We start from the raw sequence: 12,282 nt of genomic DNA, 5'->3' as shown, positions 1-12,282 counted from the left end.
TGGGTAACAAGAGCGAAACTCCGTCTCAAAAAAAAAATACAAAAAATTAGCTGGGCATGGGAGTGTGTGCCTGTAATCCTAGCTACTCAGGAGGCTGAGGCAGGAGAATTGCCTAAACCCAGGAGGCAGAGGTTAGGTGAGCCGAGGTCGCGCCATTGCACTCCAGCCTGGGTAACAAGAGCGAAACTTCATCTCAAAAAAAAAAAAAAAGAGTAACTCTAAATTGGTTCCAACCACCTTGAAGATCCTGCACGGACTGGCTGGAACCTGCCTATCTCCTCAACAACATTGTTCTCCCTACCTGTCCGCAATACTTCCACCACACTGCCTTCTGAAAATTGTTTCTTCTGCCTAGAACACTCTTCACCCCAGCATTTATAAATTAGCTAAATTTCACCTTTCAGGTACCTTTGCAGGAAAGCAAAGGCACGATAATGGTGAGTACTCTGGCAATTAATTGGGTCATGTGTATATGCACATGAACAAACATACATATATTTACACACAATGTAAATACATCCTAGGTAAACAATAAGAAATTACAAAAATAAAGTTCATAGAGTGGTTCCCTCTAAGGGCACAACAGGTCTCAACCAAGGGTGATTTTGTCCCTTAGGGGACATTTGGCAATGTGTGGAGAAATTCCTGGCTGTCATGACATGTAGACTTGTAGGGTGAAGGGTGGTAGGCAACACTGGCATCTAGTGAATAGAGGCCAGGGATGCGGCTAAACATCCCACAGTGCACAAGACAACTCCCACAACATATTAACATTTTGGGCCAGATAACTCTTTGTTCTAGAGGCCTGCTCTGGACATGTAGCATGTTTAGCAGGATTCTTGCTAGATGCCAATGGCACAATCCCTCAGTTGTGACAACCAACTATGTCTTTAGAAATTGTCAAAAGACCGCTGAAGGAAGCAAAATCTCCCCTACTTGAAAACCTCTGCTCTCAGGGAAGGCATGGAGATGGGAATGAGGAATAGGAGACATATAGTTTTACCAGCACGGTTAACTTTCACTGGCAAAGGTCTCTCTTCATATTTATGACGGGATCTTCCACTGGGCTTAACTTTTGCTATGTATGAGTGGGCATGGTATTCTGCATGCCAGATACTCTATCTCTCTGACATTAAACAGATCCCTTCAGAAGAAAATGAAGATCAACTCCAAACTGGAGACATTCAACTGTAACACATTAGTTTCAGGAGACCTTGATAATATTACGAATTCCACGTGGGCAAACAGTAGCAGTCAAGAGTTTATCAGATTTTTGCTGGTTTCTTTGTGGGTTTTGTTCTGTTTTGTTTTGTTTCTGAGACAGGGTCTTGCTCTGTCGCCCAGGCTGGAGTGCAGTAATGCAATCACAATCCACTGCAGCTTCGAACTCCTGGGCTCAAGTAATCCTTCCAGCTCAGCTTCCTGAGTAGCTGGGAACAGAGGCACCCATCACCATGCCTGGCTAATTTTTATACTGATGGGTCTCTCCATGTTGCTCAGGCTGGTCTTGAACTCCTGGGATAAAGCAATCTGCCCAATTTGGCTTCCCACCCACCCTTGTTTTATTTTTGATTTTAAGACTTGGCCATAATGGTATGGGGAGAAAAAAACAAAAAAGCATTTTATAAATCTTACCCTGGTATCTTCACTGATGTAACCACACATGACCTTTTCATTCTTGACCCAAAGCTCACCAGCTTGTGCTCTGAAAAGATACACACAAAGTTATTACAAGTCTTACATGAAACCAAGACATGCCTGGTATGGTAGCTCATGCCTGTAATCCCAGCACTTTGGGAAGCCGATACGGGCAAACCACCTGAGGGCAGGAGGTCAAGACCCATCTGGGCAACATGGTCAAACTCTATCTCTATTAAAAATGCAAATTTTAGCCGGACATGGTGGCATATGCCTATAGTCCCAACTACTCAGGAGGCTGAAGCAGAAGAATCGCCTGAACCCAGAAGGTGGTGGTTGTAGCAAGCCAAGCCTGGGCAACAGAGTGGGACTCCGTCTCAAAAAACAAAAATAAAACAAACCACAAAGAAACAGGGGCAACTTCAGGTGGCTCTGCTATTTATACTCAAATGACCTGACTGATTACAGATTTTCAAAAAGAGCTCTATGAACAGATTGTTCAATATAAAGAACTCTCATATTATACTGAACATGAACAGGAGCTCTTAATCTGGGAGTCCACGTATACGTCTAAAGAAGGGCTTGTGGGCCAGATGAACCCTCTGAAATGATGCAAATTTTTCTGGGCAGAGAAACTATAGCTTTGGTCGAATCTCAGTAGGGTCTATGTTACATAAAAAGTTAAGAAGTACTGATGAGCAATTTTGCTAATCCTAGGTTTTATACAATGAATTTCAATAGAGACAAAAGTCCATCTTCATATCAGGATTCGAACACAAGCAGATGGCTGGGCACGGTGGCTCACACCTGTAAACCCAGCACTTTGGGAGGCCAAGGTGGGAGGATCACGAGGTCAAGAGATCGAGATCATCCTGGCCAACATGGTGAAACCCCATCTCTACTAAAAATACAAAAAAAACTAGCTAAGCGTGGTGGCACACACCTGTGGTCCCAGCTACTTGGGAGGCTGAGGCAGAAGAATCGCTTGAACCCAGGAGGCGGAGGTTGCAGTGAGCCAAGATTGCGCCACTGCACTCCAGCCTGGTGACAGCAAGACTCCATCTCAAACAAAAAAACAAACAAAAAAAAAACCACACAAGCAGAACGAAGGCATAAAAAAGGTTCAGGGTCCCTATTCAATGGAGACCACTCTGCTTTAAAAAAAAAAAGAAAGAAACAAAGAAATTAGGGCCAGGCGCAGTGACTCGTGCCTGTAATCCCAGAACTCTGAGAAGCCGAGGTAGGTGGATCACCTGAGGTCATCAGTTCGAGACCAGCCTGGCCAATATGGCGAAACCCCGTCTCTACTAAAAATACAAAAATTAGCAGGGTACGGTGACATGCATCTGTAGTCCTAGCTACGTAGGGAGGGTGAGGCAGGAAAATTGTTTGAACCCAGGAGGCAGCAGTGAGCTGAGATCATGCCATTGTACTCCAACGTGGGCAACAGAGAGAGACTTGGTCTCAAAAATAAAAAATAAAAATAAAAAAAATTAATGGCAGCTTGGCATTACATTTTTTGGGATTGATGTATTTTTCTCCATGCATTTTTTTTTTTTTTTTTTTTTTGAGACAGAGTTTCGCTCTTGTTACCCAGGCTGGAGTGCAATGGCGCGATCTCGGCTCACCGCAACCTCCGCCTCCCGGGTTCAAGCAATTCTCCTGCCTCAGCCTCCTGAGTAGCTGGGATTACAGGCACGCGCCACCATGCCCAGCTAATTTTCTGTATTTTTAGTAGAGACGGGGTTTCACCATGTTGACCGGATGGTCTCGATCTCTCAACCTCGTGATCCACCCGCCTCGGCCTCCCAAAGTGCTGGGATTACAGGCTTGAGCCACCGCGCCCGGCCTTCCATGCATTTTTGAGGGCAAGAAGTGGATAGTCTAAGGCCAGGTGCAGTGGCTCATGCCTGTAATCCCAGCACTTTCAAAGGCCAAGGCAGCTGGATCACAAGGTCAGGAGTTCAAGACCAGCCTGGCCATTTCTATAAAAATGCTAAAAATTAAACAGGCATGGTGGTGGGTGCCTATAATCCTAACTACTCTGGAAGCTAACCCAGGAGTATCGCTTGAACCCGGGAGATGGAGGTTGCAGTGAGCCAAGATCGTGCCACTGCACTCCAGCCTGGACAACAAAAGTGAAACTCTGTCTCAAAAAATAAAAATAAAAAAGAAGTGGATAGCATGGTAGAAAAGCATAGCTTTCACACCTGACCAGCCTGGAGAAGAAACTGGTCTAGGCAGAAATCCCAGCTGAATATCACTTACTAGGTCAATGGCCATAGTAACTCATGAGGTTCAGCAGCATTATCTTTAAAAATGAGACAATGGGCCGGACATGGTGACTCATACCTGTAATTGCAGCACTTTGGAAAGCCAAGGTTAGCAGATCACTTGAGCCCAGCAGTTTGAGACCAGCATGGGCAACACAGTGAGACTCTGTTTCTACGAAACATACAAAAAATTAAGCGGGTGCAGTGGCACATGCCTGTAGTTCCAGCTACCCAGGAGGCTGAGGTAGGAGGATCACTTGGGCCTCGGAGGTCACGGCTGTAGTGAGCTATGATCAAACCACTGCACTCCAGTCTGGGCAACAGAGTGAGACTGTCTCAAAAAACAAACAAACAAAAAAAGAGACAATGAAGCCTACACCTTACAGAGCTGTTTTCAAAATTACACCAGATAGGCTGGATGAGATGGCTCATGACTATAATCCCAACACTTTGGGAGGACGAGGTGGGTAGATCACGAGGTCAGCAGTTCAAGACCAGCCTGCCAATATGGTGAAATCCATCTCTACTAAATACACAAAAATTAGCTGGGCATGGTGATGGTGTGCACCTATAGTCCTAGCTACTGGGGAGGCCAAGGCAGAAACATTGCTTGAACCAGGAGGCAAAAGTTGCAGTGAGCCAAGATTGCATCACTGCACTCCAGCCTGGGCAACAGTGTGAGACTCCATCTCAAAAAAAAAACAAAACAAAAAAAAAACCCAAAAAAGAAAAGTTGATGGGGAGCTTTATAACGATGGACTACACTGAACCATGTGACCCCGCTGATCAATCTTAGGATCACAAGTGAGTTAACAAGACATAAATATGATTGTGTATATGCAGTAAATTTCAGGAAATAAACAGGTTGTTTCTGGGGAGAAGAACATATATTTCATGAGACAGCTCTCTGAACTATTTGAATGGTATACTTTTTTTTTTTTTTTTTTTTTTGAGACGGAGTTTCGCTCTTGTTACCCAGGCTGGAGTGCAATGGCGCGATCTCGGCTCACCGCAACCTCCGCCTCCTGGGTTCAGGCAATTCTCCTGCCTCAGCCTCCTGAGTAGCTGGGATTATAGGCACGCACCACCATGCCCAGCTAATTTTTTGTATATTTAGTAGAGACGGGGTTTCACCGTGTTGACCATGGTTGGTCTCGATCTCTCGACCTCGTGATCCACCCGCCTCGGCCTCCCAAAGTGCTGGGATTACAGGCTTGAGCCACCGCGCCCGGCCACTTTTTTTTTTTTTTGAGACAGTCTCCCTCTGTCAACCAGGCTTGAGTGAAGGGACATGATCGTATCTTACTGCAGCCTCGATCTCCCAGGGCTCAGGTCATCCTCCCACCTCAGCCTCCTGAGTAGCTGGGACTACAGTGACATGCCACCATGCCTGTTTTGTTTTTGTTTTTGTTTTGTAGACACTATTCATCATGTGGCCCAGGATAGTCTTCAACTCCTGGAGCTCATAGACACTCTGCCCACCTTGGCCTCTCGAAATGTTGGGATTACAGGTGTCAGCCCCTGTGCCTGAAATACCTTCTGATTTTTTTTTTTTTTTTTTTTTTTTTTTTTTTTTAGGCAAGGTCTTGCTCTGTCATCCAGGCTGGAGTACAGTGGTGTGATCCCAACTCACTGCAGCCTCTACCTGCCGGCCTCAAGTGGTCCTCCCACCTCTCAGCCTCTCGAGTAGCTGGACTACAAGATGCATGCCACTACACCCAGCTAATTTTTATATTTTTTGTAGAAACAGTCTCACCATGTTGCCCAGGCTGGTCTTGAACTCCTAGGCTAAAGCAATAATCTAACCACCTCTGCATCCCTAAGTGTGGATTACAAGCATGAGCCACACACCCAGCCCCTTTTTTAAAGGGGATTTCAAAAAGTCCCTTTATTCACAAACTAAAATATAGAAATAGTTTTAATAAAGAGTACAGTAGTACAGTTAAAAAAGTAACTAATGTGCCAGTCATTTTATGTGTCTAAGCCCATTTCCTAATTTGTAAAATGAGAAGGTATGATTTGACATGTTCATCTAGGGTTTTTCCAATTCTAAAATTATGAGTCTCTATCTCCTTTTTTTTTTTCTACTTCCTTTTTTACAGAAGGCCAGATGGCTTCAGCAACTTCTTCCATTAAGCCTCAAGCGACTATCATGCATTTTGTTGTTTGTTTGAGCTACAACAATCTAACATTTTATACTTTTATGCATTTTACTATATAGACATCTATATGCCTCAATTGCTTTATGTAGCACAGCTACTGCACAGATAAGGAAAGAGTGATGTGATATCTACCTGATGCCAGCAAACTCCACCTTCTGGGTGATATAGGCACATGTGCTGACCTAAGAGGACGGGGAGAGAGAGGAAAGGAAAGAAAGAGGGAGAGAGAGAAAGAGAGAGAGTGATTAACATACTAAGGCCGTGAAAAATAACAAACAAGAACTCGTAGCTTTCTAATTTCTTCTACCAACCCAAAGTTCAACTAGCTTGTGAGTAATAGATTTACCCCACAGGAAAACCCACTAGGGCAGGTATGACAGTAGGTGCTTAAAGAGTTTGGCAAGTAGGGCTGGGCGCGGTGGCTCAAGCCTGTAATCCCAGCACTTTGGGAGGCCGAGGCGGGTGGATCACAAGGTCGAGAGATCGAGACCAACCTGGTCAACATGGTGAAACCCTGTCTCTACTAAAAATACAAAAAATTAGCTGGGCATGGTGGCGCGTGCCTGTAATCCCAGCTACTCGGGAGGCTGAGGCAGGAGAATTGCCTGAACCCAGGAGGCGGAAGTTGCGGTGAGCCGAGATCACGCCATTGCACTCCAGCCTGGGTGACAAGAGCAAAAAACTCCGTCTCAAAAAAAAAAAAAAAGAGTTTGGCAAGTATAAATAATAGGAAAGACCAGGTGGATAATAAATGACCAGCTTTACAAATATACTTATCTTTGCATATGTTTACATATATATCTACATTTACATGCTTATTTAAATATTGTTGTTTCTCATTTTATCCCTCACTTTAGAAAACAGAACCCTCACCAAATAAAAAAATCAAGCAGTTTTTTTCCCTGAAAATATACTGTATGGAAATTCTACCTAAAATTTGTTGTTTCATAATATGCAAAAACTTCACTTCTTTTGAATAGTGTCAATATGGGAAAAAAAAACAGTCCAATGAGAATTTTCAGAACCAGTTCACAATTCTGATGACTAAACATTACAAGTAAAATGTCCATAAAAAATTAATAAATATGGGTACAGCGTATACGGTTCGGATGACAGGTATACCAAAAGAACTTACTCATATAAAAGAAATTTTAAAAAAACAAACAAAAAAAAAACTTACTCATGTAACCAAACACCACCTGTTTCCTAGTAACCTATGGAAATAAAAGAACATTAAAAAGAAAAAAGAAAAAAAAAAAAACAATTAAAATAAAAATGTTTTTATTTAGAAAAATGGGCCAGGCAGGCCGGGCGCGATGGCTCAAGCCTGTAATCCCAGCACTTTGGGAGGCCGAGGCGGGTGGATCACGAGGTCGAGATCGAGACCATCCTGGTCAACATGGTGAAACCCCGTCTGTAATAAAAATACCAAAAAAATTAGCTGGGCATGGTGGAACGTGCCTGTAATCCCAGCTACTCAGGAGGCTGAGGCAGGAGAATTACTTGAACCCGGGAGGCGGAGGTTGCGGTAAGCCGAGATCGCGCCATTGCACTCCAGCCTGGGTAACAAGAGTGAAACTCCGTCTCAAAAAAAAAAATAGGCCAGGCACTGTGGCTCATGCCTATAATCCTAACACTTTGGGAGGACAAAGCAGGCAGATCACCTGAGGTCAGGAGTTTGAGACCAGCCTAGCTAACATCGTGAAACCAGACTCTACTAAAAATACAAAAAAACTTAGCAGGGTGCAGTGGTGGACGCCTACAATGCCAGTTACTCAGGAGGCTGAGGCAGGAGAATCCCTTGAACTCAGGGAACCAGGGTTGCAGTGAGCCGGAATTACACCACTTCACTCCAGTGAAACTTCAAAAGAGCGAAACTGTCTCAAAACAACAACAACGATGAATACAGGAGGAAAATGGGAGGAGGGTACAAGCAAAAAGCAGTGTGATCTGGAAGCCACAGGACTAGGGTTTTGGCCAAGGGGCAACTTGCTATCTAGCCTTGGGTAATTACCTAACTTCTCAATCTCAGTTTCTACCTCTATAAATTAGGGATAAAAAATACCTGTCCACGAAGAGGAGATATGAGGAGCAAATGGGATCAAGTGAAAACCTGAAAACTAAGTCTCTATTTAAATGTAAAATACAGTATAATTTCCTAGCTAAACCAAAAATGCTTAGTAAAAATCTGTAACAGTAAACAAATAAAAGATTTTTAAAGAACGAAGAGAATGGAAGAACACACAAGACATTTAAAATAATTGTCTGTAGATGCTGAAATCAGAAATGATTTTATATTCTTCTCCTATAAAAAACAGGGATTAGCCGGGCGCGGTGGCTCAAGCCTGTAATCCCAGCACTTTGGGAGGCCGAGGCGGGTGGATCACGAGGTCGAGAGATCGAGACCATCCTGATCAACATGGTGAAACCCCGTCTCTCCTAAAAATACAAAAATATCAGCTGGGCATGGTGGCGCATGCCTGTAATCCCAGCTCCTCAGGAGGCTGAGGCAGGAGAATTGCTTGAACACAGGAGGTGGAGGTTGTGGTGAGCCGAGATCGTGCCATTGCACTCCAGCCTGGGTAACAAGAGCGAAACTCCGTCTCAAGAAAAAAAAAAAAAACAACAGGGATTATTCACATAATGGAAAAAGTAACAGACTTTCAAATAAATCACATCTTACCAAACTTTTCTTTAGTCGCCACATATCCCCACGGCCAATATACTGATCCTTAAAAGTTAACTCCACTAGGTCAAGGGTCACATCCTAAAAGGAATAATCAATTAATATATCTGGCATCACTTTGCCACACTTTATAGTCCTAAGATAATACCCACTTACCATGGAAAAAAACTTTACGGAAAAAAAGAAACCTACTAAAAGATCAGTAGCAGAACTCTGACTCATCTCAAACCCCTGACCTCAAGTGATCCACCTGCCTTGGCCTCCTAAAGTGCTAGGATTACAGGCATGAGCTACCACCTACTGCCTACATACTTATTTTTTTTTTTTTTTTTTTTTGAGACGGAGTTTCGCTCTTGTTACCCAGGCTGCAGTGCAATGGCGCGATCTCGGCTCACCGCAACCTCCGCCTCCTGGGCTCAGGCAATTCTCCTGCCTCAGCCTCCTGAGTAGCTGGGATTACAGGCACGTGCCACCATGCCCAGCTAATTTTTTGCACTTTTAGTAGAGACGGGGTTTCACCATGTTGACCAGGATGGTCTTGATCTCTCGACCTCGTGATCCACCCGCCTCGGCCTCTCAAAGTGCTGGGATTACAGGCTTGAGCCACCGTGCCCGGCGCACATACTTATTTTTATAAGACAAGGTCTCATGCTGTTGCCCAGGATGACATGCAGTAGTGCAACCATAGCTCATAGCTCACTACAACCTCAACCTCCTGGGCTCAGGCAATCCTCCAGCCTCAGCCTCCAGAGTAGTTGGGACTACAGGCACATGCCAACACTCCCAGCTAATCTTTTAGAAAAGTTTTAGTAGGCAGGGTGCAGTGGCTCCTGCCTATAATCCCAGCACTTTGGGAGGCCAAGGAGGGGACAGAATTACCTGGGGTCAGGAATTCAAGACCAGCCTGGCCAACACGGTGAAACCCCATCTCTACAAAAGTACAAAAATGAGCCATGTGTGGTGGTGTACACGTGTAATCCCAACTACTCAGGAGGCTGAGGCAGCATAATCACTTGAACCCCAGAAAGGGAGGTTGCAGTGAGCTGAGAATGCACCACTGAACCCAAGCCCAGGCAACAGAGTGAGACTCCATCTCACAACAAAAAGAATAGTTCTAGTAAAGACAAGGTCTAGCTATGCTGCTCAGGATGGTCTTGAACTCCTGGCCTCAAATGATCCTCCTGTCTCAGCCTCCCAACATGCTGAAATTACCACACGTAACAGGCCACACAATTTAACAGTCTAACACTACACTTAAGTAACCCATTATTTCCTTAGTAATCTAACCTTGAGGAAGGGTGCTAATCATTCCAAAAAGATATTCAAGTCCAAAACAAAGACATACCTTAGGGTCTACAACATTAACATAGACATCTTGATAAGGTCTTAGCCTGAACACTTGAGTCACAGTCTGGTCCACACTGATAGTTTCTAAAACAGAAATAATATCTGGCTCAGATAACACATTCTGAAGAAGCAGTTCAATATATTCTAATCTATAAATATTCAAACAGTAAGCAACACAATTGATCAACTGACATGGGCAACACAGCCTCTTCCTTTCAGAAGCTTAGAATTTAAACAATTCTCTGCTTTTAAGGTGAAATAAAACCAGAGGCTAAGCAATCAACAAAAAGGGATAGAAAAAGGGAGAAGGGAGGGAAAAGATTTAAGAAGAAAGATAAGAGGCTGGGAATAGTGGCCCATGCCTGTAATCCCAGCACTTTAGGAGGGAGGCAGGAAGGTAACCTGAGGTCAGGAGTTCAAGACCAGCCTGGACAACATGGTGAAACCCTGTCTCTACTAAAATTACAAAAATTAGCTGGCCATGGTGGTGGGTGCCTGTAATCCAAGCTACCCAGAAGGCTGAGGCATGAGAATCTCTTGAATCCCAGAGGCAGAGGTTGTAGTGAGCTGAGATGGTACCACTGCACTCCAGCCTGGGTGACAGAATGAGACTCTGTCTCAATAAATAAATAAATAAATAAATAAAATAAGAAGGAAGATAAGAAAGTTCAAAAACCTGTAAAAATCCAGAAGAAGAAGATCTTCTCTTTGGAATGAAGGTATCACCAGTGGTAGTGAAATAAAAAACAAACTTTTCAATGAGCCCTTAAGTCTGGTAACAAACATAACAGGGGGCAGGAGCTGGGGGAAGGCATGAAGGCCATTCTGAAGATTAAGGTTTTATGGAATTCTTTTTAAATCTTTAATTTTTTTTTTTTTTTTTTTTTTTTTGAGATGGAGTCTCCCCGTCACCCGGGCTGGTGTGCAGTGGCACGACCTCGGCTCATCGCAACCTCCGCCTCCTGGGTTCAAGTGATCCTCCTGCCTCAGCCTCCTGAGTAGCTGGGATTACAGGCATGCACCACCATCATGTTAGCCAAGCTGGTCTTGAGCACCTGACCTCAGGTGAGTCCACCCACCTTGGCCTCCCAAAGTGCTGGGATTACAGGTGTGAGTCACCATGCCTGGCCTAAATTTTTTTTTTTTTTCTGCTCCTTGCAGAGAAAGGCTAACTCATAGGCAGTGTAACCAGAGTAGCCAGGTTTTATAGACTGTTTTCTCCTCAAACTGAAGTATCAAATGGTTAAGTATGAGTGGGTATACAGGCACGGTGGCTCATGCCTGTATATCCTAGCACTTTAGGAGGCCAAGTCAGAAGGAACACTTGAGCCCAGGAGTTCAAGACCAGCCTAAGCAAAAATTTTAAAAAAATAAAAAATAAAAAATAAGTCGGGCATGATCCTGTGGGCTGGACATCTGGGGTTTAGCTACTCAGGAGGTGGAGGTGGAAGATGGGAGGATCGCTTGCACCCAGGGAGGTTGAGGCTGCAGTGAGCAGTGACTGCACCACTGCACTCCAGTCTGAACAACCGAGAGAGGCCCTGTCTGAAAGGGAAAAAAAAAAAAATGCCAGGTCTGATGGTACAGTGGCTCACACCTGTAATCCCACGACTTTGGGAGGTTGAGGCAGACAGATCACCTGAAGTGAGGAGTTTGAGACCAGTCTGGCCAGCATGAAGAAACCCTATCTCTATTAAAAATATAAAAATTACCCTGTCATGGTGGTGTACACCTACTGTAGTCCCAGCTACCTGGGAGGCTGAGGCAGGAAAATCGCTTGAACCCAGGAGGTGCAGGTTGCAGTGAGCCAAGATCTCACCACTGTCCTCCAGCCTGGGCGACAGAGCAAGACTTCATCTCTTTTTTTAAAAAAAAAGAAAGAAAGAAAAAGAGTAGGTGACATTAAAGCTCTTTATTTACTCATTTTGAGACAGAGCTTTGCTCTTGTTGCCCAGGCTGGAGTGCAATGGCACCATCTCGACTCACCACAAGTTCCACCTTCCAGACTCAAGCAATTCTCCTGTCTCAGCCTCCCAAGTAGCAAGGACTACAGGCATGCGCCACAATGCCCAGCTAATTTTATATTTTTAGTAGTGATGGGGTTTCACCATGTTAGTCAAGCTGATCTCAAATTCCTGACCTCAGGTGAGCCACGTACCTCAGTGTCCCTAAGTGC

General features: G+C 44.3%; 1 protein-coding gene across 14 annotated transcripts in view; it reads right to left on the bottom strand.

The window, feature by feature from the left end:
• The window catches only part of DEPDC5 (DEP domain containing 5, GATOR1 subcomplex subunit), a 166,584-nt gene that overhangs the window by 144,457 nt on the left and 9,845 nt on the right, over nucleotides 1-12,282 (bottom strand). For 12 of the 14 annotated variants that reach the window (XM_074390966.1, XM_074390965.1, XM_074390970.1 and 9 more), the window contains exons 5-8: nucleotides 10,105-10,190; nucleotides 8,757-8,840; nucleotides 6,206-6,255; nucleotides 1,636-1,705 (exon numbers count right to left, since the gene is read on the bottom strand). In XM_074390966.1, coding sequence (XP_074247067.1) covers nucleotides 1,636-1,705; nucleotides 6,206-6,255; nucleotides 8,757-8,840; nucleotides 10,105-10,190 — 290 coding nt within the window. The remainder of the gene's footprint in view (nucleotides 1-1,635; nucleotides 1,706-6,205; nucleotides 6,256-8,756; nucleotides 8,841-10,104; nucleotides 10,191-12,282) is intronic. The other 2 variants (XM_074390971.1, XM_074390974.1) reach the window with 1 other exon arrangement.

Source organism: Saimiri boliviensis, chromosome 21 (assembly GCF_048565385.1).
Source record: "Saimiri boliviensis isolate mSaiBol1 chromosome 21, mSaiBol1.pri, whole genome shotgun sequence".
In the NCBI taxonomy this organism is placed as follows: Eukaryota; Metazoa; Chordata; class Mammalia; order Primates; family Cebidae; genus Saimiri; species Saimiri boliviensis.
The sequence above is the reverse complement of the archived record's forward strand: the minus strand, read 5'-3'. Positions and strand labels throughout refer to the sequence as shown.